This window comes from Gopherus flavomarginatus, chromosome 8 (genome assembly GCF_025201925.1).
Source record: "Gopherus flavomarginatus isolate rGopFla2 chromosome 8, rGopFla2.mat.asm, whole genome shotgun sequence".
In the NCBI taxonomy this organism is placed as follows: Eukaryota; Metazoa; Chordata; order Testudines; family Testudinidae; genus Gopherus; species Gopherus flavomarginatus.
In genome coordinates, this window is record NC_066624.1 from 86,212,102 (window position 1) to 86,238,777 (window position 26,676).

General features: G+C 40.8%; 1 protein-coding gene across 1 annotated transcript in view; it reads right to left on the bottom strand.

Moving 5' to 3' along the window:
- WWTR1 (WW domain containing transcription regulator 1) overlaps positions 1-26,676 on the bottom strand; it is a 119,978-nt gene that overhangs the window by 38,115 nt on the left and 55,187 nt on the right. The window contains exon 2 of the mRNA XM_050966064.1: positions 10,692-10,828. Within this exon, the coding sequence (XP_050822021.1) occupies positions 10,692-10,828 (137 nt within the window). The remainder of the gene's footprint in view (positions 1-10,691; positions 10,829-26,676) is intronic.

Sequence of the window (26,676 nt, forward strand, 5' to 3'; positions counted from 1 at the left end):
GTAAAAGAAAAATCTAGCCATATTACAGTTTTGACTTAGTCACGACATTGTGAAGAAAAAAAGACCAATCTCTCCCTCCTTCTCTCTCTCTCTCTCTCTCTGCTCCTGCCAACAAAGAACTGCTTGTTTTACTTATTTCCCAGAAACTGGATTAGCCTTCCAACAAGGTCAGCAAAAATGCTGCTTTTCAGTTCAGCGTGCACTTCGTTCCAAAAAATCTGTAAAGTATTAAACAAAAAAGTTGCATTATCCCATTGCACACAGAACACCTTCACTCAGCTTTCTGGACTGAGAGTGACCATGTAGAAATTTCTCAACAGTTCCAGCTGTATGTAGAGGGGTCTGTGATTTGTACTTTTAGCAACACTTTCCTGTCTTCATTGCTTCACATTTAAAACAATCTGCAAGTATAGCATCAACACTGAATTTAACACAAAACTGTCTGACCGATCTTTTAGAATAACTGAATAAATACTCGGAGTGTTAGCTTTTCTTTAGCACAGCTGGTCTTAAAATGGCAGAGGCTGGTTAGAACTATATCTTAAATTCCTTAGCAGTGTTACCAATAACAACTCTTACTTAAAAATTAATAATTATACAAGTGCTTTTTATTCTTCCTCATTTTTTGTTGTTTCTCTGCTTTTGGCATTTCATTTAGGAAAATGAACTAGTCAATTCCACTTTCTGGTTCTCTTGTACTGGCACAATGCTCAAATGTTTGGGTTGCTAACCTTGAATGCTTACATCCAAACAGAAACATGTTTTCATTTAAATTAAAAAATAGGCTTTGAAAAATATTCTAGTGTCTTTTGAACACATCGTTCTTTGAATGTTCCAGGTTCATGATACTGAAGTTAACTCCTGTTGGTCACTACAGCTTTGTAGCTGCTTCTCTGTAAAATGTGAATAAATTACTCTCATCTAATCTGTACTAAATCTGCCTAAATCGCTTCTCAGTGGATTTAATTTTGAATAACCTGAAAACGAGCTTTCCCAGAAAGAGAGTGGCACAAGCCTCATTTCCATGTAATATGCAGGGTCCTCCAGGAAGGATTCCACCTCTCAGATAAATTATATTTCATTAACCATAAACATCTCCTAACATTATTCACTGCAGCCCCCACATCTGACTCCTGGCTATACATTTCAGGATATCCAATAATCAAAAGTTATCTGAAACAGAAAGCACTTCTTCAGTGCTGGTGATGTATGGATACAGCCCAACTGGGGAAATAACAAACTCTTCCTCTCAATATTACAGATTTCTAGCCAGATTTAAGCAAACTAAGTCTGGCTAAACACAGACAATTCCAAAACACCAAATATTATGTTGGCTATCACTGAAATACATCTTGCTGGTCTTAAAATCTTGGACGCTTGTGTAGCCTTCTCCCTGGAGTCCCATAGTGATAATGTAACCACAATGACATTTTATCATCATCTTCAACAATAGCACAGTTACACCCCCTTTTATCATGGTAGGATATGGAAACTTTGGTTCATGCCTGTATTACTGCTAAAGAGAATTACTATAACTTTTTATTGATTGGACTTCCTGGCTGATTAAAAACACTAAAGCAGGTGCAAAATACCATAAACCACATTATTACCAGGCCCAAATTAAGTTACCACAAAGCACTGTAGTGGTAGGCCAAATATTTTAGTTCACAAGTGAATTTCTGTAATACAAGCCATTCCTAGTATAAGATGCTTTCCCTGTTAAAATTTACTCTTTTAATGTATAATGTCTTCAACTCCCTAAGAACAATTTATTTAAGCTGCTGAAGTTGTACATCTCATACCACTGGGCTCACACTTGCTGGTAGACCTTTGCTCAGGGAAATAGCTCTCTCTCTTCGTAGTGAAATTCTGAAGCTTTCTTCCTCCAGTGCAGCTCTCTTTCATACAGCGAGGGAGAATGCTCTAATGATCACAGTACAAGACTGAGGGTATGTCTATACTACCCGCCAGATCGGCAGGCAGTGATCGATCCAGCGGGGGTCGATAAATCAACCCCCAAGCGCTCTACTCGACTCCGGTACTCCACCGGCAGGAGAGATGGAGGCGGAGTCGACGGGGGAGCGGCAGCAGTCAACTCACTGCAGTGAAGACATTGCGCTGAGTAGATCTAAGTATGTCAACTTCAGCTACGTTATTCACGTAGCTGAAGTTGTGTAACTTGGATTGATTCTCCCCCCCAGCGTAGACCAGGTCTAAGAGTTAGTGTGGATATAAAAGTCAGAAGTTCTGGAGTCTGTTCCCGAGTCTGCTACCTGCTTTGCTGTGTAACCTTGGATGAGTCACTTAGGGCCTGATTTTCAAAGGTGATGAACTCTCACAGACAATACTGAATTTAAAATCAGGCTCTTCACTTTTCTGTGCCTCAGTTTCTTGGTCCATGCCATAAGGCTAATATTATTTCCCTCCTTCAAAGGTGTTTTGAAGCTTAGTTAGTATGTGTACAGCACTTGAGATACTCAGCTGGAAAATGTTCTACAAGCGCAAGCAAAAGCACATATAGGACTACCTGCCCTGCTAGTAATTGATCCCTTAAAAATATATATTACGTGCTCTGTAGATCCATCTTCTGAAGCTCCCTGTGTAGAATCTGTTTATTTGTGATGCCATAATCTTGTATTTGATATGGAAAAATGTGTGAGGAATTATTCCAGGCTGCCATGAACTTAATTTTCACCAGGCCCATTTCTGTGGAAACTCATCTAGTTTCCTCCCCATGTTAGACCAGGCTGCCTCATCTTTGCATACCTACAGCACTTCTTATCACCTTCCAACAGCTTTCCCGCAATTCTCTAGGTCTGTATGAGTCCACAGCCTCTGGTGACCCTCCTAACTGGATGACAATAGCATGTAACTGATGAAGAAAGTGGCAACAAAGACATAAATAACTTGATCCAGATATGAAAGGAGTGTGAGAATATAGAAATTCAGTTTCTCAGGGATGACAGTATTTACACAGTTGTAATACTACATATGTTCACATCAATGCATTTATATTGGCGAATTAATCCTTACAAAACCTGTGAAGAAGGTATGGTAAGTATTATTACATCATTATTCTTACTGAACAGAATTCCATGAGGCAGCCTTTCTGTAGAAAGTCTAGCGGGCAAAGGTGGAGCTAGCTGGGTCAGATAAATACTGCAGATCAGGGCAGAATTCAGAAGTCTGGCAAAGCATAACAGAAAATATGTTATGGAGGAATAAATATGACAGCAGGAGTAAGAACAAGTAGGCAAGACTGTCTCAACATTGATGCAGGGGGTTTGAGACCCACAGGGACACAGCTCTGCTCCAGTTCTCTCTGCATGACTCTGCTTCATCTCGCTGACACTTCTGGCCTGCCAGACAGCCTGTATGCGACTGCAGCTTTTGCACTTGCACCGATCAATCACATCTCAGGGCAAAGATTGCTGAGGCATACAAGCTGTCTGGCATGCCAGAAAAGGAAAATTCCAAGTGGGGAGGGTAAGGCAGGAATTCCATTTCTGGGGGTGCTGCTGCTGTTAAGATTGCCAACAGTGAAGAAAGAGACACAGAGGATGGTCTAGCGCGCTAGAGATAATGATGGGATCATCCAAAGGCACTATTGTTTTACTAGTTTATTTAGATTGATCAGCACATTTTAATAACACTCTCTGAATACGTATATGGAACGCCTAAATAATTAAACCCAAAAACATTGACAAAGTGACAAAATGCCACCAAACTTCTCCCAAACTATCAACCCCAGGACCCCACTTAATAATCCCCTGTCCTCTAGAAAAAGCATAATAGAACAATTGGGCCTTGCAGTAAGCCCTGAAGGTCATAAAATCTAGGCTCTGACGGACCAAAGCAGAAAAAAAAAAAATCAAGATGTGAGGACTCCTCCTTGAACAAGACCTGCCATCAGCTTTTCTCTTTCAAAATGGAAGAGTACAAGCTGGAGCACCTTGGTTATTTTCACTACTGTGAATTCATAAAGAGAGACATGGTCTCTGAGGAAGGCAGGCCCATAAATATTATGGGATTTTGTGTTTTAAGGCTGTGCTGATCATGGAGAATAGGTATAATACGCTCCACTTAGAAGATAAACACACAGATTCTGTATTAGTTGTACTTTCAGAATAGCCTTGAGGTGTAGCTCCATGTAGAACAAGTTACAGAGGTCCAGCCTTTAACTAGCCAAGGTAAGGATGACTATGGGGAAGTCCACATCTGAAAAGAAAAAATCAGTCCCCTCCCAGGTTGTATATCTGATAGCCAATGGTAAGCATATCCTCTCAGATGAGGGTGCCAATATTATCTGTGCCATTCTATAAAAGCACCTCCATTTTTCCTGGGTTGAACCTCATCTACCAGGACCTTAGCCACCTCCCAATCTCTGATAGTGGATAAGCTGTTCCACAGCACTAGCCAGCACTGTTGAACAGGGGGATTGAGAGAATAGATTGCTATCATCATAAGGTCCTCAGGGCACATATACAATTACCCCCAAAACACTCTGAGTTCTCATACAGAAAGGACAGGAGTCACTCAGGAACAACTATCCCTCTCCTCACTTGCCCAGTTAGAAACATTTGGAATATCACTGCGAGAACAAAGCAAGCGAAGAGAGCATTTAGATGCCACTATATTATTTTATTAGTCAAAAAGAAAAAAGAATTGTAACACTTTATGACAGTGTTTCTCAAACTGAGGTTGCTGCTTCTGTAGGGAAAGCCCCTGGTGGTCCAGGCCAGTTTGTTTACCTGCCCCACCCACAGGTCTAGCCGATTGTGGCTCCCACTGGCTGCGGATCGCTGCTCCAGGCCAATGGGAGCTGCTGGAAGCAGCGGCCAGCATGTCCCTCAGCGTATGCCGCTTCCCGCAGCTCCCATTGGCCTGGAGCAGCGAACCGCGGCCAGTGGGAGCCACGATCGGCCAGACCTGCGGACCGGGCAGGTAAACAAACTGGCCTGGCCCACCAGGGGTTTTCCCTACACAAGCGGCATCCCAAGTTTGAGAAAACACTGCTTTACAAAGTCATTGATAGTAGTCTGTCTGCAAAACTATCCATCCTCAGAGTCCTCATAGCCAACTGGTTCCCTCATCAAAACAGGCCTTTTGCCCAAGCACTGTGGCTGGGGACCTTGTGTGTGCACATAATGCCCTCTGCAACCATTAGGGATTCTAGGGCAATGAATGCCACTGTCCCTTGTATGGGAGTAGAAGTTATGCTGACATCCTCACCACAAATTATTTAGAAAAAAGCAGGCTACAGCAGTTGTTACTGATCTCTGCCAACTAGCAACATTCACTGGGAAGTATTTTAGCTCTACAAAAGAAGAAGATAAATTACTCTTTCACTTTAAACTGGGAGTAGAGGAAGAAAAGACCATCTGCACTCATGAAAATTCAAAAACTGTACAGGAATGATAAAATTGGGGGTTCAAGACATGGCTCAGAGAAAGTTGTGGGAACTTCACTGGGAGTGGTGATTTCATTAGTGAGCTATACAAATGGCTGAATGACAGGACATTTCAGCTTCACCTTTCTTGGACAGAGCATTGCATTACGAAGCCCTTCAAACTCAGAGCACCAAAAAAGTTCCAGTGGGTCAGAAAGGATTGAGCCATGTAAGAATTCTAGTCATTACATAGACAAAACTATTAATTTATCACAGTAATTATTTTAATTGGTGGGTAATACAAAAGCTCCAGACTGAGGGCAGCATTCACAACTGAACTGTCTTACATTTTGATGGGGTCATTATGGGAGCACTAGTTATGGGAAGATAAAACAGTCCTCCAAATATATCTGGGATGTATGCAACATAAGGATGCAAATGACAATATACCATGTCAGAAAGGTGCAAAGCTATGCCTTGAATAAGGTCACAGATGTTAGGGGAAGCCCATGCTTGAATATCTGATATTCATAATAAAGTGGACTCTTAGATAACTAAGCAAGAAAAATCCTTAAGAATTTTAAAAAGGTGATTAAAAAGCAAAATGTACTGTCATTCATCTATGACCTTTATATTTAAGCATCTTTGGAAGGATTAATCAAAAATTCTAAATAGAATATTAGAGACAGAAATAGAGACTGACTTCTTTTACTAGTCATTTATTCCAAACATATCTAGCATTTGTAGTAAGGCCTCAGTCCTGCAGCTGACGGTACACAGCTGTGTGCCTATACCCATGCTGAGCCCCACTGACTTCTTTGAAACTTAGCCTAATTTTCTAAATAGCAGCTACTCAGCCATATAAACACAACTTGAATTATATCAAAAAGTGAAGCAAGTCATCTGGTGTGTTTTCATTACATTACATATTAAAACAATTTGCATAATGATAAATCTGTGCAATATTTAATTAAAGGCCAGACTGTGTTCAGCAACTTCAGTAAGGGTTGTACATATGCACCACAGTAGTCCGACCGAAGTAGCTCCAAGGAACCAGAGTGAAAATCTAAATGATTCTGTGTGTTGCATGATGCACAGTATACAAAGAAATCAAACATTCATGAGGGTCTACTTTAAGAAAAATACTTGCCTACATACAGTCTAAAACAATACTCAGCAACCCTCTTACCCCAGGGATTGCTATTAAGGCCACTGCAGATCATATTTCTTTACAACCCCAAGTTTCAAATAATCCCATCAGGGTCACAATTTATATTCAAGTTCCATTTGGAAATGGTTTATAAAAGGTTAATAACTGCTTAATAGATGTAATGAGCATGATACAGATGTAAGTAATGTGTGATATACATTGTAAGCATCATATTTGTCTGAGTATATAACAATCTATTAATAATTTATTAACCATTTATAAATGGAACCTCAGTCTAAAGTGTGATCTCCATGAGCTAAACACTTGGGGCAACTTATTAAGAAATAATACAAACAAATAATATACAATTAACAAAGAAGGCTGTATCCTGGATTAATCTGACCTAGCATACAAGCATATATTGGCTTTACATGAGTATGTCTAGAACTAACAAGATCCATCAAAGAGAGAAATGCCTTCAGTTTTCTATATTAAATAGCATTTATAAAAACAAACTTTTAAAAGGTAGTGAGAACATCAGAACTGGTAAAGCTACATGAAACCGCAGATGTGTAGCTCATAAATTTACCACATAAACCATAGTTAAAAGAGGGGGGGAGGGCAAAGAAAAGGGCTGCAGATTCCTTAAAGTCTGTCTTCAAATTTCAATGACTGTTCACTATAGATTTCTCTATGGCCAAAGCCACGAGCATATTAGGATGTGCTATCATTTAGTCGCACTATTTGCTTTTAATAAAAGGTTTAGAAGTGCCTTTGCACATTTCATAGAAAATATAGCTGAAGGGACGTTATAAACCAGTACAAGAAGCTGTACAAAACAGGCCACATTTTCCATATCATCACAAGAAGCATAGCAAGAAAAACACATGTTAGTAATTGGAAGTGCAGACCAGGACTCAGACCTGGAATACTTAAACGTCTTGCTTGTAGGTGGCATATCTTCAAAAGAAAAACTTATTTTTTAATTCCTACAGTGTTGAAAAAGGCAACAGACAGAGGCGTAGACTGCTTTTGCTAAAAGGTTAGGAACCGACTATCGCCAGAAGGGCGGTTTATCTTGTTATCCAGTTTTCATTTTTCCTGTGATGTCTGGTAGGATGTTGGCACAATAGCTTCTGGCTCAGGGGCTAGCGCACTATTCCAGCAAACTGATCATTTAAATGTCTGACATGAACCCAACAAAGCAAGTTTTATAACAACACTGGTAGTGTCACAAAATAGCAAAGGGATATGTCATTTTCTTTTGGCAAAAATGATTTCAAAATAGACACACCTGATATGGAACTGAAAACTGGTTATGTGTACCCTCAGTATCCAGAGTGTGTTTGCATGAGGATAGGTGAAAGTTTTGGGGGGGAAGGTTCAAATCACAATTTTGCAGTCTCTGTAAGTATGAACACTTTCCAGTTAGACCAGGGGTCGGCAACCTTTCAGAAGTGGTGTGCCGAGTCTTCATTTATTCACTGTAATTTAAGGTTTCACATGCCAGCAATACATTTTAACGTTTTTAGAAGGTCTCTTTCTATAAGCCTATAATATATAACTAAACTATGGTTGTATGTAAAGTAAATAAGCTTTTAAAAATGTTTAAGAAGCTTCATTTAAAATTAAATTAAAATGCAGAGCCCCCTGGACCAGTGGCCAGGACCCGGGCAATCTGAGTGCCACTGAAAATCAGCTTGTGTGCCACCTTCGGCATGCATGCCACAGGTTGCCTACCCCTGAATTAGACTAAATTGAATTATTTGTTTTTGTTTTTAAATAAAATGCTTTCTTGTTCTTATTTAGTAAGTTAATACAGTTTTCTTTTTTAGGATTTTAACACATACATTTCAGTGGTCTATCTAGATCAGTACTTGGATTGTAAAACCAGAAATCATGATACAGAACCTGATACAGCGCGGATGAAAGAAAAGAGTTATCCTACTGTGCAGCCAAAACTCCCAAGGACTTGCTGTACCATCTCACCAAGAAATAGTTAGGCCCAGTAAAACCCCTGTAATTTGTGTTGAAGAAATCACCAAATTGATTAAATTAATGTTGACACTGTGGAAATTAATGTTTTACTTCTATCGCAGTAGTGTCTAGATCTAATAACAGACTAGGATCCTATTGTTCTAGACCCTGTACAAACACAGAAAAGATTGCTCCAAAATATGTGGGGGTGGGAGTCTGAATAAAGTGTATGCAGTAGTTGAAGGTGAAGTCAGTGGAGTTGTCCCAGGGATGAACTTGACTCAAAGTATTTTCCTTTCACTATATTATGGCATCCAAATCCCTTCAAGGAGAAATCCCCAACTAAACCAATGGGCGGTGCCCCACCTGGCTTTCATTTTTAATCTCTTGAATCCTCATTAAGACCCCTCCCACACCACCTTTAATTTAAAAATACTTTTTTTGTTTTCTTTTCTTTTTTAAATCACTACTTAATGACTCTCTGCCTTTCCCCAAAATCTTTGGGGAAATCCTGTCTTAAAAGTTATAATGTGTGGGTTTTCTCCTTTTTTTTTTTTTTTGGTACTATATGGTGAAGATAAAGGTGGCAACACCAGCTAAAGGATTGACATGAGCAAAAGAAAAACATATCCCATCTTTTTCCTTTTGAGCCTTTATTTTAGGATTGCTATGAATACAGAGTGAACCACAGGCAGCTGTGATTTTAAATAATATGCACAAAGCAAAGTGTTGGTATTACCATTTAGTGTGACTCACAAGCCTTTTGGAGTTTATTCAGGTTTCTTCTTCAGATGTCCATTCTCGTGACACATCTGCTACTGTCCACTGACTTGCATAGCACAACCAGTAACAGTTTTGTACTGTAAATATCCAAGCAGTGACAGTTGTTAGGAAAAAAACAAGTGGTGAGAGAGTGGGGTGATTTACCCTAGGTAGGGGCTAGTCATCAGTAAAGTACTTATTATAAAAAACCATGAAAATGAGTATATCTTTTGTATTGCTGCCATAGGTGACTCTTTACAACTTAAAAGATTTCTGGAGTCTTTTCAATGTGTGAAAAGAGATCCCAGCTGAATTACATATGCAGAGAACATATACACACAAACTCAGCGGCCAGCTCTCCACTAAAATCTGGTTTATACCCGCAACCAGACCTCTTTGATCTAACTGTCTGATCTTGGGCAAGAAACTTGACCTCTCTGTGCTTCATTTTCTCCATGTGTAAAAGAAGTTATACTACTTACCTTTGTAAAGAACTTTAAGATTCTCAGATGAAAGGTGCAATATAAATTCAAAGAATTATTATTATTATTATTATTATTTCTTAAGCATATAAGGAAGGTTTTTATTTCCATTTTTAGTTTCCTCTTAAATCTTCATGGCTGTTATATTCACTAAGGCTCAGATTCAGCAAAATCGAGAGGACTTACCGTAAGCACATGCTTAAAGTTAAGCACATTCCTAAGTGTTTTGCTGACTCAGCACCTACCTAAGTATCCAAGCCATTCAGCAAAAGTATTCAGATTATTTGTTTTTTTCATTATTGAAAATCTAGTATTTAAACTGTTTCTTTTAAAATCCATTCCATTTGTAAGTGGTTCTCACATCCCTCCACCTGACATAGATCAATGTAAATAGGATAGCTTTGTTCTGAAAGCATTTAAGCAACTGCTGCTGAAGAATCTAACAATCTAATACATGCAATGGACTTGATCAGATAGAGGAAAGGCTCAAGGCAGATTTCTTCTACCAGAACTTTGTACTGCAGCTTTGAGAATGATAAAATATAGTGGTGGTGAAGGTATTTTTTATAGCACGCTTGAATGGAAAAGTATTGGGGTGATATATTTTTTCTGTCCTCCTCAATACCACAAAAGGGATTTGCCATGGAGGTTCCAAAACAAAAAGCCTCCTGACAATGTCAGAACCTTATCTCAAGCAGTAACAATGTTGTTATTCCCTTGTTCCTGAGATTACAGAAAGAAATAATAGACAGACTTGCTTTGATCCACTGGAGTGCGCAGGCCCCCCTCCCCCCCCGAGCACTGCTTTACCACGTTATATCCAAATTTGTGTTATATCCGGTCGCGCTATACCGAGGTAAAGGTGTAGTATAATAAACAGCCAGTTCCATTCTTTTTTTTTTTCAGTTAGGAAATGACTTGCAATACTTACCCAGATTTGGCTGGGACATTGCCATTGATCTTTGTGGCACTGGTGTCGAAGTCGCTGCAGGATGATGGTTCATATGATTCAGTGGCTGATTCATGGTCTTTCGAGGGTCTTGCCATGTCGTAATTTTTTCAATATGACTGCAAAAGGGACAGAAAGGGTGATCAATTTAAAAGGAAAATCTCAAGCATACTATGCAGATTGTCAGAGCATAGGTGCCATAAAAGGAATCAATTGTTCCTCAGATCCTTCATTTATCCATCCTTCTCGATTCACCCCAATCCATTCATAAACACCTATAATGCTGTCCCTTACTTTTACTCTTGAATGAATTGCAGCCCTCCAGTCTTCTATCTGCTGTGACATCACTTTGCTTACCTTTCCGTATGGATCACCTTCACAAATTTGGACAAATGGTGGCACTCACAATGATTCATAGATTCATAGACTCTAGGACTGGAAGGGACCTCGAGAGGTCATTGAGTCCAGTCCCCTGCCCTCATGGCAGGACCAAATACTGTCTAGACCATCCCTGATAGACATTTATCTAACTTACTCTTAAATATCTCCAGAGATGGAGATTCCACAACCTCCTTAGGCAGTTTATTTCAGTGTTTAACCACCCTGACAGTTAGGAACTTTTTCCTAATGTCCAACCTAAATCTCCCCTTGCTGCAGTTTAAGCCCATTACTTCTTGTTCTATCATTAGAGGCTAAGGTGAACAAGTTTTCTCCCTCCTCCTGATGACACCCTTTTAGATACCTGAAAACTGCTATCATGTCCCCTCTCAGTCTTCTCTTTTCCAAACTAAACAAACCCAATTCTTTCAGCCTTCCTTCATAGGTTATGTTCTCAAGACCTTTAATCATTCTTGTTGCTCTTCTCTGGACCCTCTCCAGTTTCTCCACATCCTTCTTGAAAATGCAGTGCCCAGAACTGGACACAATACTCCAGTTGAGGCCTAACCAGCGCAGAGTAGAGAGGAAGAATGACTTCTCGTGTCTTGCTCACAACACACCTGTTAATGCATCCCAGAATCAGGTTTGCTTTTTTTGCAACAGTATCACACTGTTGACTCATATTTAGCTTGTGGTCCACTATAACCCCTAGATCCCTTTCTGCCGTACTACTTCCTAGACAGTCTCTTCCCAGTCTGTATGTGTGAAACTGATTGTTCCTTCCTAAGTGGAGCACTTTGCATTTGTCTTTATTGAACTTCATCCGGTTTACCTCAGACCATTTCTCCAATTTGTCCAGATCATTTTGAATTATGACCCTATCCTCCAAAGCAGTTGCAATCCCTCCCAGTTTGGTATCATCTGCAAACTTAATAAGCATACTTTCTATGCCAACATCTAAGTTGTTGATGAAGATATTGAACGGAGCCGGTCCCAAAACAGACCCCTGAGGAACTCCACTTGTTATACCTTTCCAGCAGGATTGGGAACCATTAATAACTACTCTCTGAGTATGATTATCCAGCCAGTTATGCACCCACCTTATAGTAACCCCATCTAAACTGTATTTGCCTAGTTTATTGATAAGAATATCATGTGAGACCGTATCAAATGCCTTACTAAAGTCTAGGTATACCACATCCACTGCTTCTCCCTTATCCACAAGACTCATTATCCTATCAAAGAAAGCTATCAGATTGGTTTGACATGATTTATTCTTTACAAATCCATGCTGGCTATTCCCTATCACCTTACCACCTTCCAAGTGTTTGCAGATGATTTCCTTAATTACTTGCTCCATTATCTTCCCTGGCACAGAAATTAAACTAACTCTGGTCTGTAGTTTCCTAGGTTGTTTTTATTCCCCTTTTTACAGATGGGCACTATATTTGCCCTTTTCCAGTCTTTTGGAATCTCTCCCGTCTCCCATGATTTTCCAAAGATAATAGCTAGAGGCTCAGATAACTCCTCTATTAGCTCCTTGAGTATTCTAGGATGCATTTCTTAGGCCCTGGTGACTTGCAGGCATCTAACTTTTCTAAGTGATTTTTACTTGTTCTTTTTTTATTTTATCTTCTAAACCTATCCCCTTCCCATAAGCATTCACTATGTTAGGCATTCCTTCAGACTTCTCAGTGAAGACAGAAACAAAGAAGTCTTTAAGCATCTCTGCCATTTCCAAGTTTCCTGTTACTGTTTCTCCTTCCTCACTGAGCAGTGGGCCTACCCCATCCTTGGTCTTCCTCTTGCTTCTAATGTATTGATAAAAAGTCTTCTTGTTTCCCTTTATTCCCATAGCTAGTTTGAGCTCATTTTGTGCCTTTGCCCTTCTAATCTTGCCCCTGCATTCCTGTGTTGTTTGCCTATATTCATCCTTTGTAATCTGACCTAGTTTCCATTTTTTATATGACTCCTTTTTATTTTTTAGATCATGCAAGATCTCGTGGTTAAGCCAAGGTGGTCTTTTGCCACATTTTCTATCTTTCCTACCCAGTGGAATAGCTTGCTTTTGGGCCCTTAATAGTATCCCTTTGAAACACTGCCAGCTCTCCTCAGTTGTTTTTCCCCTCAGTCTTGATTCCCATGGGACCTTACCTATCAGCTCTCTGAGCTTACCAAAATCCGCCTTCCTGAAATCCATTGTCTCTATTTTGCTGTACTCCCTTCTACGCTTCCTTAGAATTGCAAACTCTATGATTTCATGATCACTTTCACCCAAGCTGCCTTCTACTTTCAAATTCTCAACAAGTTCCTCACTATTTGTTAAAATCAAGTCTAGAACAGCTTCCCCCCCAGTAGCTTTTTCAGCCTTCTGAAATAAAAAGTTATCTGCAATGCAGTTCAAGAACTTATTGGATAGTCTGTGCCCCACGGTGTTATTTTCCCAACATATATCTGGATAGTTGAAGTCCCCCATCACCACCAAATCTTGGGCTTTGGATGATTTTGTTAGTTGTTTAAAAAAAGGCCTCATGATGTCTTTGACAAATTAGATGTCTTCAGGTCACCAGGACCTGATAAAACACAGCCTAGAATACTCAAGGAATTGACTGAGGAGATATCTGAGCCATTAGCGGTTATCTTCAAAAAGTCACAGAAGACGGGAGAAATTCCAGACGACTGGAAAAGGGAAAATATAGTGCCAATCTATAAAAAGGGAAATAACAACCCCGGGGAAATACAGACCAGTCATCTTAACTTCAGTAACCGGAAAGATAATGGAGCAAATAATTAAGGAATCAATTTGCAAACACCTAGAAGATAATAAGGTGACAAATAACAGTCAGCATGGATTTGTCAAGAACAAATTGTGTCAAACCAACCTAATAGCATTGTGGATGGGGGAAGCAATACATGTGGTATATCTTGATTTTAGTAAGACTTTTGAAGCTGTCTCACATGACCTTCTCATAAACAAACTAGGGAAATACCTTATAGTAGCTCTATGTAGGTTGTAAGTGCATAACTGGTTGGAAAACTGTTCCCAAGAGTACTTACCCGTGGTTCAGAGTCAAGCTGAAAGGGCAAACTGAGTGGGGCCCCACAGGGATCAGTTCTCATTCTGGATCAGTGATTTTAGATAATGGCATAGAGATTACACTTATAAAGTTGGTGGACAATACCAAGTTGGGATGGGTTGCAAGTGCCTTGGCGTATAGGATTAAAATTCAAAATGATCTAGACAAACTGTAGAAATGGATCTGAAGTAAATAGGATGAAATTTAATAAGGACAAATGCAATGTACTCCACTTAGGAAGGAACAATCAGTTGCACACATACAAAGTGGGAAATAACTGCCTAGGAATCGCAGAAAAAGATCTGGGGATCACAGTGGATCACAAGCTAAATATGAGTCAACAGCGTAACACTCTTGTAGAAAAAGCAAACATAATTCTGGGATGTGTTAGCAAGAGTGTTGTAAGCAAGACATGATAAGTAACTCTTTCACTCTACTCAGTGCTGATTAGGCCTCAACTGGAGTATTGAGTCCAGTTCTGGGTGCCATATTTCAGGAAAGATGTGGACAAATTGGAAAAAGTCCAGAGAAGAGCAATAAAAATGATTAAAAGTCCACTACAATTTTCACAGAATCATAGAAATGTAGGGCTGGAAGGGACCTTGAAAGTCCAACCCCCTTGAGATAGGACCAAGAAAGCCTAGATCATCCCTGAAAGGTATCTGTCTAACCTGCTCTTAAAAACCCCCAACAATGAGGATTCCACGACCTCCCTTGAAAGCCTATTCCAGAGCTTAACTACCCTTATAGTTAGAAAAAGTTTTTCCTAATATCTAATCTAATTCTCCTTTTCTGCAGATCAAGCTCATTACTTCAGTGAACATGGAGAACAATTGATCACAGTCCTCCTTATAACAGTCCTTAACATATCTGAAGACTCATCAGTAAGGCTATGATTTAGTCACAGTTATTTTTAGTAAAAGTCATGGACAGGTCATGGGCAATAAAGAAAAAGTCACAGCCAGTGACCTGTCCATGACTTTTACTAAAAATACCCCTAACTAAAACTTAGGTGCTGGGGAGGGGGGGCACTCCAGCAGATGCGGCTGCTCTGGAGTGGGTGCTCTAGTGGTCACTGTTGCTCCTGGGGGGTGGCCTGTGGCCCCACTGCTGCTCCTGGGGTGGGGAGGACCATGGCCTGACTGCCACTTCTCCAGTTGTGTGGGAAGGAGGCCATGAGGCACTGTTGCTACTCCTAGACCACTGCTCCAGGGCAGCCCAAGCAGTGGCCGGTGTGGCTGGCCCTAGGGATGCCGGACCAGCGGACAGTGTGGCTGCAGCTGCGGAAGTCATGGAGATTCTGGAAAGTCATGGAATCCCGGACTTCTGTGACCTCCATGAAAGACTCGCAACCTCACTCATCAGGTCCACCCTCAGTCTTCTTTTCTTAAGACTAAACATGCTCAACTTTTTAACCTTTCCTCGTAAGTCAGGTTTTCTAACCCTTTTCTCATTTTTGTTGGTTCTCCTCTGAACTCTCTTCAATTTATCCATATCTTTTCTAAAATGTGGCACCCAGAATTGGACACGGTATTCCAGCTGAGACCTCACCAGTGCCAACAGGACAGTTGCCGCCCATGTCTTTCACACAACACTCCTTTTAATACACACCAGAATGATACTAGCATTTTTTGCAACTGCACCAAATTGTTGACTCATATGCAATTTGTGATCCACTATAATCTCCAGATCCTTTTCAGCAGAACAACCACTTAGCCAGTTATTTCCCATTTTGTAGTTGTGCATTTGATTTTTCCTTCTTACATATACTTGCACGTATCTTTACTGAATTTCATCTTGTCAATTTCAGACCAATTCTTGATTTGTCAAGGTCATTTTGAATTCTCATCCTGTCCTCCAAAGTGCTTGCAACCCCTCCCAGCTTCATGTCATCTGCAAATTTTAGATCCATACCCCACTCCATTATCCAAGTCATTAATGAAAATATTGAAAATATATCAGACCCAGGACTGACCCAGGCAGGATACCGATATGCCCTTCCCAGTCTGACAGTGATTGACCATTGATAACTATTCTTTGAGTATTGTTATTCACTCACTTGTGCACCCATCTTATAGTAACTTGATCTAGACCACTTTCTTAGTTTGCTTATGAGAATGTCATGTGGGACTGTGTATAAAGCCTTACTAAAATCAAGATGTATCATGTCTATTGCTTACCTCCTACCCACTAGGCCAATAACCCTGTCAAAGAAGGAAATTAGATTGGTTTTGCATTATGTGTTCTTGCGAAAACCACACTGGTTAATCCTTATAACTTTTTTATCCTCTAGGTGCTTACACATTGTTTAATAATTTGTTCCAGTACCTTTCCAGGTACTGAAGTTAGGCTGGTCTATAATTCTCTAGGCCCTCTTTGTTCTTGTTTTTAAGGACAGGAACTATGTTCGCCCTTCTCCAGTCCTCTGGGAACTCACCCATCCTCTGTGAGCTCTTGGTTCCAAGACTGCTTCAGCTAGTTCCTTAACTACCCTAGGATGAATTTCATCAGGCCCTGATGACCTGAATATGTCTAATTTATGTAAATATTCTTTAACCTGTTGTAACACTTTAGAGTGCTCTACAATCACTTCAGTCTGTGGCCTGAGTGGTAAATCCAGCACTCCAGCCCCACTCAAAATCCTTGTGGCTTGCCTCATTTCAGATCTTGAGTGCATAATCTGCACAGAAGTCTCAGAAGTGGTGGAGAAGAATGTCCTGACACTGTTACTAAATATGAACTGGAAACACAGCAAATTGATAAAAGACTGCTATAGATTTGCTGTGTTCACAATTCATACACACACACACACTTATCTGTGTGTGTTTTTGCATATTTACGGGAAGGGGGGTGCCCCATGCCCTGTATAAAGGACCCATCACTAGTATCTTCACTGGACTCTATTCCGGACCAATTGTCACCACCTTCCTGTTATCACAGTCTCCACCCCTCATCTTAAGACTCCAGATGCCTCTTCCTCTCTGGGAGAGCTGCAAATCAGGTTACAGCTGTCAAGCTATCTGGAGTGGCTCACAAACGCGACTGCCAACCTCAAGACAGACTGTTACAAATCAAGGCACAAACCCCAAACTGGATGTGACTTCTATACTTAGATTTCACCAACCAAGTATCAGGTGTGAACTCCTCAAGCACTGTAACAGCCTTAACATGGAGTCACAGTCAGTCCCCTTGGTCCGGTCTATCTTGCCACCCAGGCAAGCTTGTTTTTGTTATAGATGGCCCCTTGCACTAAAAATCACATCCTCATTCAGATTACTTCCAGTCCCAAAGGACCAGTCACCTATCCTGGGTCAATTGTATGTGAGATCTCATACCAAAGTCAATGCTTGTAGCCAATCCTATAATAAACTATCTAAAGATTTATTAACTAAGAAAAGAAATAGAGTTATTTACAAGCTTAAAGCAGGTAAACACACACATGCATTAATTACAGGCTTAGGTTTTAAAAGTAATAGAAGCTGCTGTAATGTGCAAGCTCTCTATGTCCTTTAGGGCTAAACCAAGCTAAATAGTCGGGGATCACTTGCTTATGCTTAGAAGTCTTGCCCCCTCCTGAAGTCCAAGGGATAACAATTTCTTCTTGGCAGGGATTTTTATTTTCTTCCCTCAGAGCTCAAGCTGATAGGAGGGTCTGTGGACATCTCCTCTTCATAGGCATGGAAGTAGCAATCAACTAAGTCTTTTGTCCACTGATGTTCCACAATGGCCTGTCTGGTGTCTATGGGCCCTCTTTTGTTGGAGTGGAGGTGACACCTGTCATGGTAAGCTAGTGTTTCACAGTTGGTAATGCTTCTCTCCTGACTGTGGAGAGCTTTAGGGAAAATACTTTTTTAGTTACAGACAATATTAGCTTATAACATGGGGTAGAGGTGTTATATGTAAGATTAATACATGGAGCATCCTACAAGCATTTCATTAAAATCGAAACACCAAACACATTCTTAAAACTCTAATATCTACTTTAACAATACTAACACATTGACGAGCCACACTGGTTTCCAGCTATGTAATTGTCAGTGTTCAGTGAGGCCTAAGAGGCCGTGGCATTAGCTAGCACCTAGCTTGCCAATGTCACAACAGCCTACTGTGATGGTACCATCCCACTCCTCCAAAAGCTCTAAAGTCAGGTTTGGATATTGCCAGAAATAATATAAACCCCAAGCAGAAAAAATCCTTAGCAAAACGAACAAGTAGTTTTGAGGCTGTCTTTATACCTTTGATAATTGTTTGCTTGTTTGTTTTTACTTTTCATTTCACATTTAACCTATTCCCTCCAAGTCTCCACAACTGTAGATCACACACTTGAGTCACTTCCTTTAAAGCCTCGCCTTAATACTTTCTCCTTAGCTGATCACAGGCTATAGCAATACACCTCACTCATGTTTCCCTTACCCCATTATTTCATCTTTCCATCTTGCCCTCCATGCAAGCCTTTACCACTATTAACATTTCAGCTTTTTCCTTGTATTCTACTTCACTTTCCCTTTCTGTCAGTATAAGAATAATTGTAGCCGGTTCTGTGAAATGATCTCTTTCAAGTCTACCTCCAACTCTAAAGTGTTAGAAATGGTTTGTATGAAAGATGCAGTTATAAAAATAAATTTGGCAATGTTCTCTAGTCAGTGTATAGTCCAATTTACTTTTAAATAGGGTGAGGGGCAATTATAGCAACTGTTAATTCTATTTAAAGGCCCACCATTCTGTGTGAACTGGTGTACTAAATTCAAGTAAAAAGATTAATTTTAATCAGGGTTGTGCATTTGGGATTTCTAACAAACATATAGGGGGAAAATGTACTACCCAAGTAGGGATAAGCATGTATTAAAACATAATCTTTAAAAATTACTGAAATACTATCTTAATTAATCTTATGTCAGAATAGATTCTTCACTTTCAAGTTATTTTACAATCCTTTAAAATGTAGTCAAGATAAAAAAATTAAGCCAGATTAAATTTTCCTTCTAAGTGACTTTCAAAGGCAGATACAGCTTTATAAACTGGAAGCATACATTCCTTTAGAAGAACTTGATGCACAAGTTAAAGTATTTATGAAGCCAGTTGTATTAGGTAACCCATAACTTGTCAGAACGTGCCTGTGATTCTTACTACAAAACAGAAACCTTGAACTGCAACTACCAATTACGTACAATAAGAAGGGCTCTTAACAAAAAGAAAAACACACAAGAATACTAAAATGTCTAGCTTTAAAATCCTCCTCTCTTATCAAAGTTCCTTTCAGAATTAGCATTCTTGCATTTCAATGATTTCCTGCAAGCAACAGGCACTAATAGACTAAGAAACATGATTACTTTTTTCTCATTCAGACCAGAAGCAATGATCACATACAGGGTTGCAATACTTGAGTCAGTATTGAAGATATTAATATTTGCAATTTATATGCTTATTTTACTTCTTTTGATTCATGTGTATAACAAAGGTACCTATCCCAAGCTCTTAGTAATTTGTACATACTTTAAAAGCATTATTATATAAACAATAAATGACTATTAAATATGCCAGCAATTTCTACCCACCCCACACAGGAAAATCAGCAAGAAGAAATAAAGTCAAACCCAAACTGTACTCCACTTCATCCGTAAATACCAGGCTTTATCATGCCTCTCCTCTTCTCAAAGCCTGGGTAAACAGACTGGCCTTGCAGAATGCCCTGGACTATTTCAGACCTTGCGCGCGGGGACCAAGCTCCAATGTTAAGGCACTTTAGGATGAGACAATATATCCTTACAGGTAAAATTTTTTTTTTCAACAAAACAATGGAATTGAAACTCTTTGTTTTTATTAATACATCTATCCCAGTACTATCTGTGATATACTATAAATGCCATGGTCAAGTGATAGCTGTTCTTTTGGAAACATTTGTCACATTTGTCTGTCAGAGCACTTGATTTCTGATCACCAAATTAGGATGAAATGAGTTGCTGTTCTGTAAAGGAGGTCTTTTCCCCCTCTTTGTATCATGAGCCAATTTTCCGCCCATTTCATGTTATTTAAAATATGCCCACTGAAGATGCCCTGCCCACAAGGGATTACAAGGAACAGCTCTGCCATTTGCTTCCTGTGAACTTTGTGCCTTTTCTTAGCTATTAGTACAGTCAGGACTAAAACAGCATGAAACATGAAGAAACCAAACAACATCTGATATAAATAAACAAAGAATCATTTTTAACCTAAAATATTTCTAGAAAATATTATTGCAATCCTTCACAAAAATCAGCACAATCTGCACATTTTGTCTTTACTAACTGTAAGTTAAAGATGTAAAACAAATTTAATCAAACAAGCCATGTCACTGCAATAAAACCCTTCTCAGATAAAAAGACTTACAAAAAACTGATGATAAAAATGTTCTGCAAATTGCCATGCAAAGCAGCTAGTCACAAAACTGTAGTGCAACTAATACTGGTATTGTTCAAAAACTTTATCCTGTTTACATGGACAACAATAATCTGTGCCTTAATTATACATGTGAGAAGTAAAGCAATGATAGCCATGTGACAAGGCTTCTGAACTTCCCAAAAAATTGAGAAATTGACCCAAAAATGTAGGGATCATGGATTTAAAACGATCCAACTGTATGAAAAAAAAACAAACCCAGGAATGCTCTATGTAAATTTGAAATGTTCTCAGTAGCCTTAGCCAAAAGCCACAAATGCCCTGAATTGCCGGTATTGGTGCCAATCTAGCAGTGTACAAACATATCTATTCTGTTCAAAAACATGAAGACAGAGTTTCTAATATAGGGGCCGAAGTATGGTATTTATATTGTGATTCTCAAGATCAAGGAATTGTTGATCACTATTGGAACTTTTAACTAAGCCCACCAGACAGGTTTTTATCCCATTATTCAAGGAAAAGACTGTGATTGACCGACACTGTTTATTTAACATTACTAGATGTGAAGAGTTATTGTTAGGGGGGAAAAAAAAAAACTAGTACCAGTACAGGTTTAAAACTAACACCAACTCTAAAAATTAGATTCCAATGCTAAAGGATCTTGTAAAAAAAAAATTATATGGCATTTAGAGAGGTAGCAGCAAGTATGAAAACAGGAAGATGGTCCATTTTCCACTCATATCCAATGCTGTTTTTTAACATAACAATAAATCACAGCTCTCTAGACAGTTTTTGTTAACCTTCTGAAGACCAAACTAAGCCCTTGCAAAAGCAGATACATCCCCTCATTCTATTGAAATCAATGGATTTATACCAGGGTAACTGAAATCAGAATTTGGCCCAATGTCTTGTTTCCTGGACCAGAAAGGTCTAGGTTGGACACTGAAAAAGCTGCATGGGGTGAGCCTTATACTAATCCCAGTGACCTGTTGGTTATCAGAACTGACAAGTTTCAATTCACAGCAATCTCTTTTATGCTAAAGGCTGATGAGCAAGACATGGAATTTTGTGAGTGGGTTTCAAACTTTCTGGTAGCTCCTTGTGTTCAGTCTAAAGTTCAAACACTCCTTTAGAGGAGAATCCAGGCAATGCATGACATTCCAATATCAGAACCAATTAACACAGTGGTTCTCAAAGTTGGTCCGCCTCTTGTTCAGGTAAAGCCCCTGGCTGGCTGGGCCGGTTTGTCTACCTGCCGCGTCCATAGGTTCGGCCAATCGCGGCTCCCACTGGCTGCGGGTTTGCCACTCCAGGCCAATGGGGGCTGCAGGAAGCGGCATGGTCCGAGGGATGTGGGAAAGTTTTACCAGTTAAACCCATATGGTTATACAGATAAAGCACTCTTGCAGATACTTATACTGGAATATAACTATATTGGTTTAAATTTAGACCTTAGGTTATAATGTAAAACTTCTTTTGGGTAGACAAGGCTTAAGAGGTAAGATTTGTTTCGGCAGTGTAGTTGTAGCCATGTCAGTCCCAGGATGTTAAAGAGACAAGCTGGGTGAAGTAATATCTTTCATTGGACCCACTTCTGTTGGTGAGAGAGACAAGCCACTCAAAAGCTTGTCTCTCTCATCAATAGAAGTTATTTCTATTTTGAAATTACTGTGAGGCACTCACATATTACAGTGATGCAGGCCATATAAGTAGACAGAAAAGACAAAATGCAAGGGTAGGATTTTCAAAAATGCTCAGCTGTGGGCTAACACTCCTCTCCCTGACATCAAAGGGAGCTTTACCATTCATGACTTCAAACATGAGCTCTATGCCCATGAACTCTGGGATCTTAGTGACTGTCCCATCTTTGTAACATGGTAAAGCAAAAGTCCTTTTCTATTTTTAATAAGATTTTTATGATTCTGTTCCATCTCTAACTCCTAGTGCTTTGTGACAAGTTTCCTATCTGAGTCTGGGCTTCCCACTTTAAAATGTTAAAGTTCTTTAGAATTTTGAGCTAATTCATGTATCATATTTTCAAACTGTTAGGCTCTAATCCCTGAGTTCCACTGCTGCCTTGCCAAGAGGGATCAGTTAGTTTAAATTAGCAAGCACTAGCATGAAAAGTCTGTTAGTCCTCCTTTTGCCATTACCCACTCTAATGATAAATTGACCTCACTGGTTTCTATTTCATGGATTTTTTTTTTTCCAGCCCCACGAGATTCAAACCTAGTCATCGAAAAAGACGAAGGGGAGAGGAGGAGAGATGAACTAATCTGAAATCTATTATTTTGCAAGTGTGCTGTCACATCAAATAATACAAGTTTACAATTTGGCTATCACTATAGTAATCGTAGGGGCTTCTTTACCAAAGGTTTGTCACAGGGACGAAAAGAGTGGATTTTGTGACTGAGCCACATCAAAGTAAATCTGCTTTAAGGCAAGCGAGAAGCTAATGACTCATCAACATCAACAACCCACATGTTCTGACTCATTTACTGTTCTTCACAGGGTGACAGCTCACATTGTGCTAGAGAACAGTCATCCACTTCCGGCTATACAACCATTATTAAACATTGGGAAATCTGTTTACATCTCTGTAAGCTGAGCCAAGTCATTGCCCAACATTTTTTTCCTTCCTGTTCCCTGAAAGAAAGGAAGAAGGGGGAAAAGACGTCTTTTCTCAGTTCAGAGTAATTGCAAGTGCTTTAGTATTGTACCATGTGGTGGGTAGAGTTTTATATAAATGGATAGTTTTTTGTTTTGTTTTTTAATTTAAAAAGCTGACCTCGGGCCACATCAGTGTGGTCTAGTGATCTCACTCACTGAGCTACATTGCAATTTCTGGTAAAATTACAGCCAGATCCAAGCCACACAAGAGTTCAATGACCCCTAGTATGAAGGCTCCAGTAATGAAGGAGTAACTGTACATCAGGGAGTTAGAGTGTAATGGAACTGCCTTCAATATGTTAGTGTTTCAGGAGCTTATTTTAGAAAACAATTTATTTGCACAGAACAGACATACGGCAAATATCTGCACTAAGAGCTTCCATTTACTGCCCAGCCAGTGACCTCCAACGTGCTCTGAAATAAACCACTCTATCATGCAGTAAGGTAACAGCTCTTTCCTCCCCAGAGCGATAGCTGCTACTTTTGGCAGATTGTTATAAATTATACATTTTAATCACCATTTTCCCTCTTTCTAAGTGACATTGTTTTAAGTAACTGTTAATGTCAGAAGCAAGCTGACCAAGCATTCTCTCAAGATCAAGGTGGGTCACACCTCACATTCAGAAGGCCTACATTCAATCAAGGCTCTCGCTTTGCATGACCAAAGTATATGCATATGACTAGCAGAAAGCCAAGTACTAATTTAAATGTTCTTCACCCTAGTTATTGTCTAAACCTAAGCTGCAGGCCTGATCCTGTAAGGCACTAATATTGAGAGTGTTCAGATTCTTGAGTGCTATAAGGGGTTAAGCTTCAGCAGAGCATTTAAAATTCCCTGACTTTCCTGCAGGACACTCCCCAGTGCCACCCTTCTCCTGAATTCTCACAGACTGTCACACTCAGGACTGACTAGTGAATTTTAGGAAAAAATTCCCACCACTAACAATGGGGATAGGAAGCCTATATAAAGATAAGGCACCAGCAGCTTTCGATATTTCTACCACAGCAGTTAAACCTGTCCGGTAGGGTTCCCACTGGTATGGCAGAACATGAGGTAACACTAGTAGGATTTGTTTCCTAAAATCCCAGTATAGACTTGGCCTCAGAGATAGGAACTAGTTGCAGGGACAGAGACAGAATATAGCTGGGACAGAATTACACAGCACTGTGTTTAATTTATAACTTATTTCTTGTTGTTAGTTAAGGGGCTTGGGTGTGGGTGCAGAAGGGGGCTCAGGGCTGGGACAGTGCATTGGGGTGAGCAAGGGGTATGGGCTCCAGGGTGGGGTCATAAATAAAGGGTTCAGGGTGTGGAAGGAGCCTCAGAGCTTGGGCAGGGGTGCGGGCTCCAGGTGGCGCTGACCTCAGGCGGCTCCCAGAAGCAGTAATGTGTCTCTCCAACTCCTAGGCAGAAGCATGGCCAGGCAGCTCTGCACTCGCTGCTCCCATACACAGGAGCTTCCCCGGTAGCTCGCATTGGCTGCAGTTCCTGGCCAATGACAACTGCGGAGCTGGCACTTAGGGCGGGGACAACGTGCGTGGAGCCCCCCTGCCTGCGTTTCTGCCTAGGACTTGGAGAGACATGTTGCAACTTCCAAGGAGTCACACAGAGCCAGGTAGGGAGCCTGCCAGCCCCACGCTAACCAGACTTTTAACGGTCCAGTCAGTGGTGCTGACCGGAGCTGCCAGGATCTCTTTTTGACCGGGTGTTCCAGTCAAAAACCGGACACCTGGCAATCCTATTTAAGGTCCCTTTACATCGCCAGAGTGGTGTAAAGGCACTTTACTGCGATTGAGACTCAGGCAACCCTCCATCTCTAAAGATTGAGCCCAAGGTTGAGATGTTTGGTTTTGTTTATTTTTATGTGTATGAAGTCCTCTCATTTACCGGCATTTCAGCAACTGTCTTCTATTAGGGCTTGTCTACATCAGAAAGTTGCAGCGCTGGTGAGGGAGTTACAGCGCTGCAACTTAGGAGGTGTACACATCTGCAGGGCACCACCAGCGCTGCAACTCCCTGTTTGCAGCGCTGGCCGTACTCCCGTTTTGTCTCGGGTGTAGAGGATCCAGCGCTGGTAATCAAGTATAGTCACTTACCAGCGCTTTTCTTGACCTCCGTGGAATAAGCAGGTATCCCAGCATACCTGAGGAAGCCTCTGGTAATCAAGCTGGTCTCCTTCCCCGGCTTGCTCTCGCGTTCCCCGAACCCCGAGCAAGCAGGTCTCCTTCCCTGAGGTTTGCTGGGTGGTTCCGGGAAGGCGAGAGCAAACCGGGAAAGGAGACCAGCTTCGCCGCGGTTTGCTCTCGCGTTCCGCGAACCCCCCTGCAAACCGCAGGGAAGGAGACCTGCTTGCTCGGGGGTTCGGCGAACGCGAGAGCAAACCGGGGAAGGAGACCAGCTTCGCTGCGGTTTGCTCTCGCGTTCCGCGAACCCCCCTGCAAACCGCAGGGAAGGAGACCTGCTTGCTCGGGGGTTCGGCGAACGCGAGAGCAAACCGGGAAAGGAGACCAGCTTCGCCGCGGTTTGCTCTCGCGTTCCGCGAACCACCCTGCAAACCGCAGGGAAGGAGACCTGCTTGTTCGGGAACGCGAGAGCAAACCGGGGCGAAGCTGGTCTCCTTCCCCGGTTTGCTCTCGCGTTCGCCGAACCCCCGAGCAAGCAGGTCTCCTTCCCTGCGGTTTGCAGGGGGGTTCGCGGAACGCGAGAGCAAACCGCGGCGAAGCTGGTCTCCTTCCCCCGTTTGCTCTCGCCTTCCCCAAAACCCCTTGAAGCCGCCCAACAGCGCTGCAGTGTGGCCACATCTAACACCACTTGCAGCGCTGGTTGCTGTAAGTGTGGCCACTCTGCAGCGCTGGCCCTATACAGCTGTACTAATACAGCTGTAACAACCAGCGCTGCAAAATTTTAGATGTAGACATGGCCTTAGAGTACTTCAATTTAGGGTACAGATCAGGAAGAAACCTATATTATTACCTTCCTAGCTGTTGTTTCCTTTTGCAACACAAGTTCTGGCCTGCTGCTAGCTCTTTGGACACTCCCTACCCAAAAGGAAGTCCAAAGGCTCTCACCTCACCAGGTGCTGAGCAAATGCTATACAGAATTCTCTGTGTTTGTGTGTGCTCTTGCATGCACATGTGTATTTCTAAGAAGAAAAAGAAGAAAGTCTATCCAATCCTTTTTCTAATCTAATTTGCTTTAAGGTTTCACTACTTAACTACCATATTATATAACAACAGTGCTAGGAAAGGATTCACTGAATCATATGAAAAAGCAATATTTAATTTTATTAAGTGAATGTCAACAGCAAATCAATATTTCAGCTGGCATGGAGTATATAATGTCACAGGGAGAGAGAAATAATATGATTTCCTTATCCATTTATTATAGTGGCACCTGCAAGTATCACTGTGGTTAGTGGCCTTGTCAGTGTTTCCATTAGATGTCTTATTTTCAGGGTTTTGTAAAA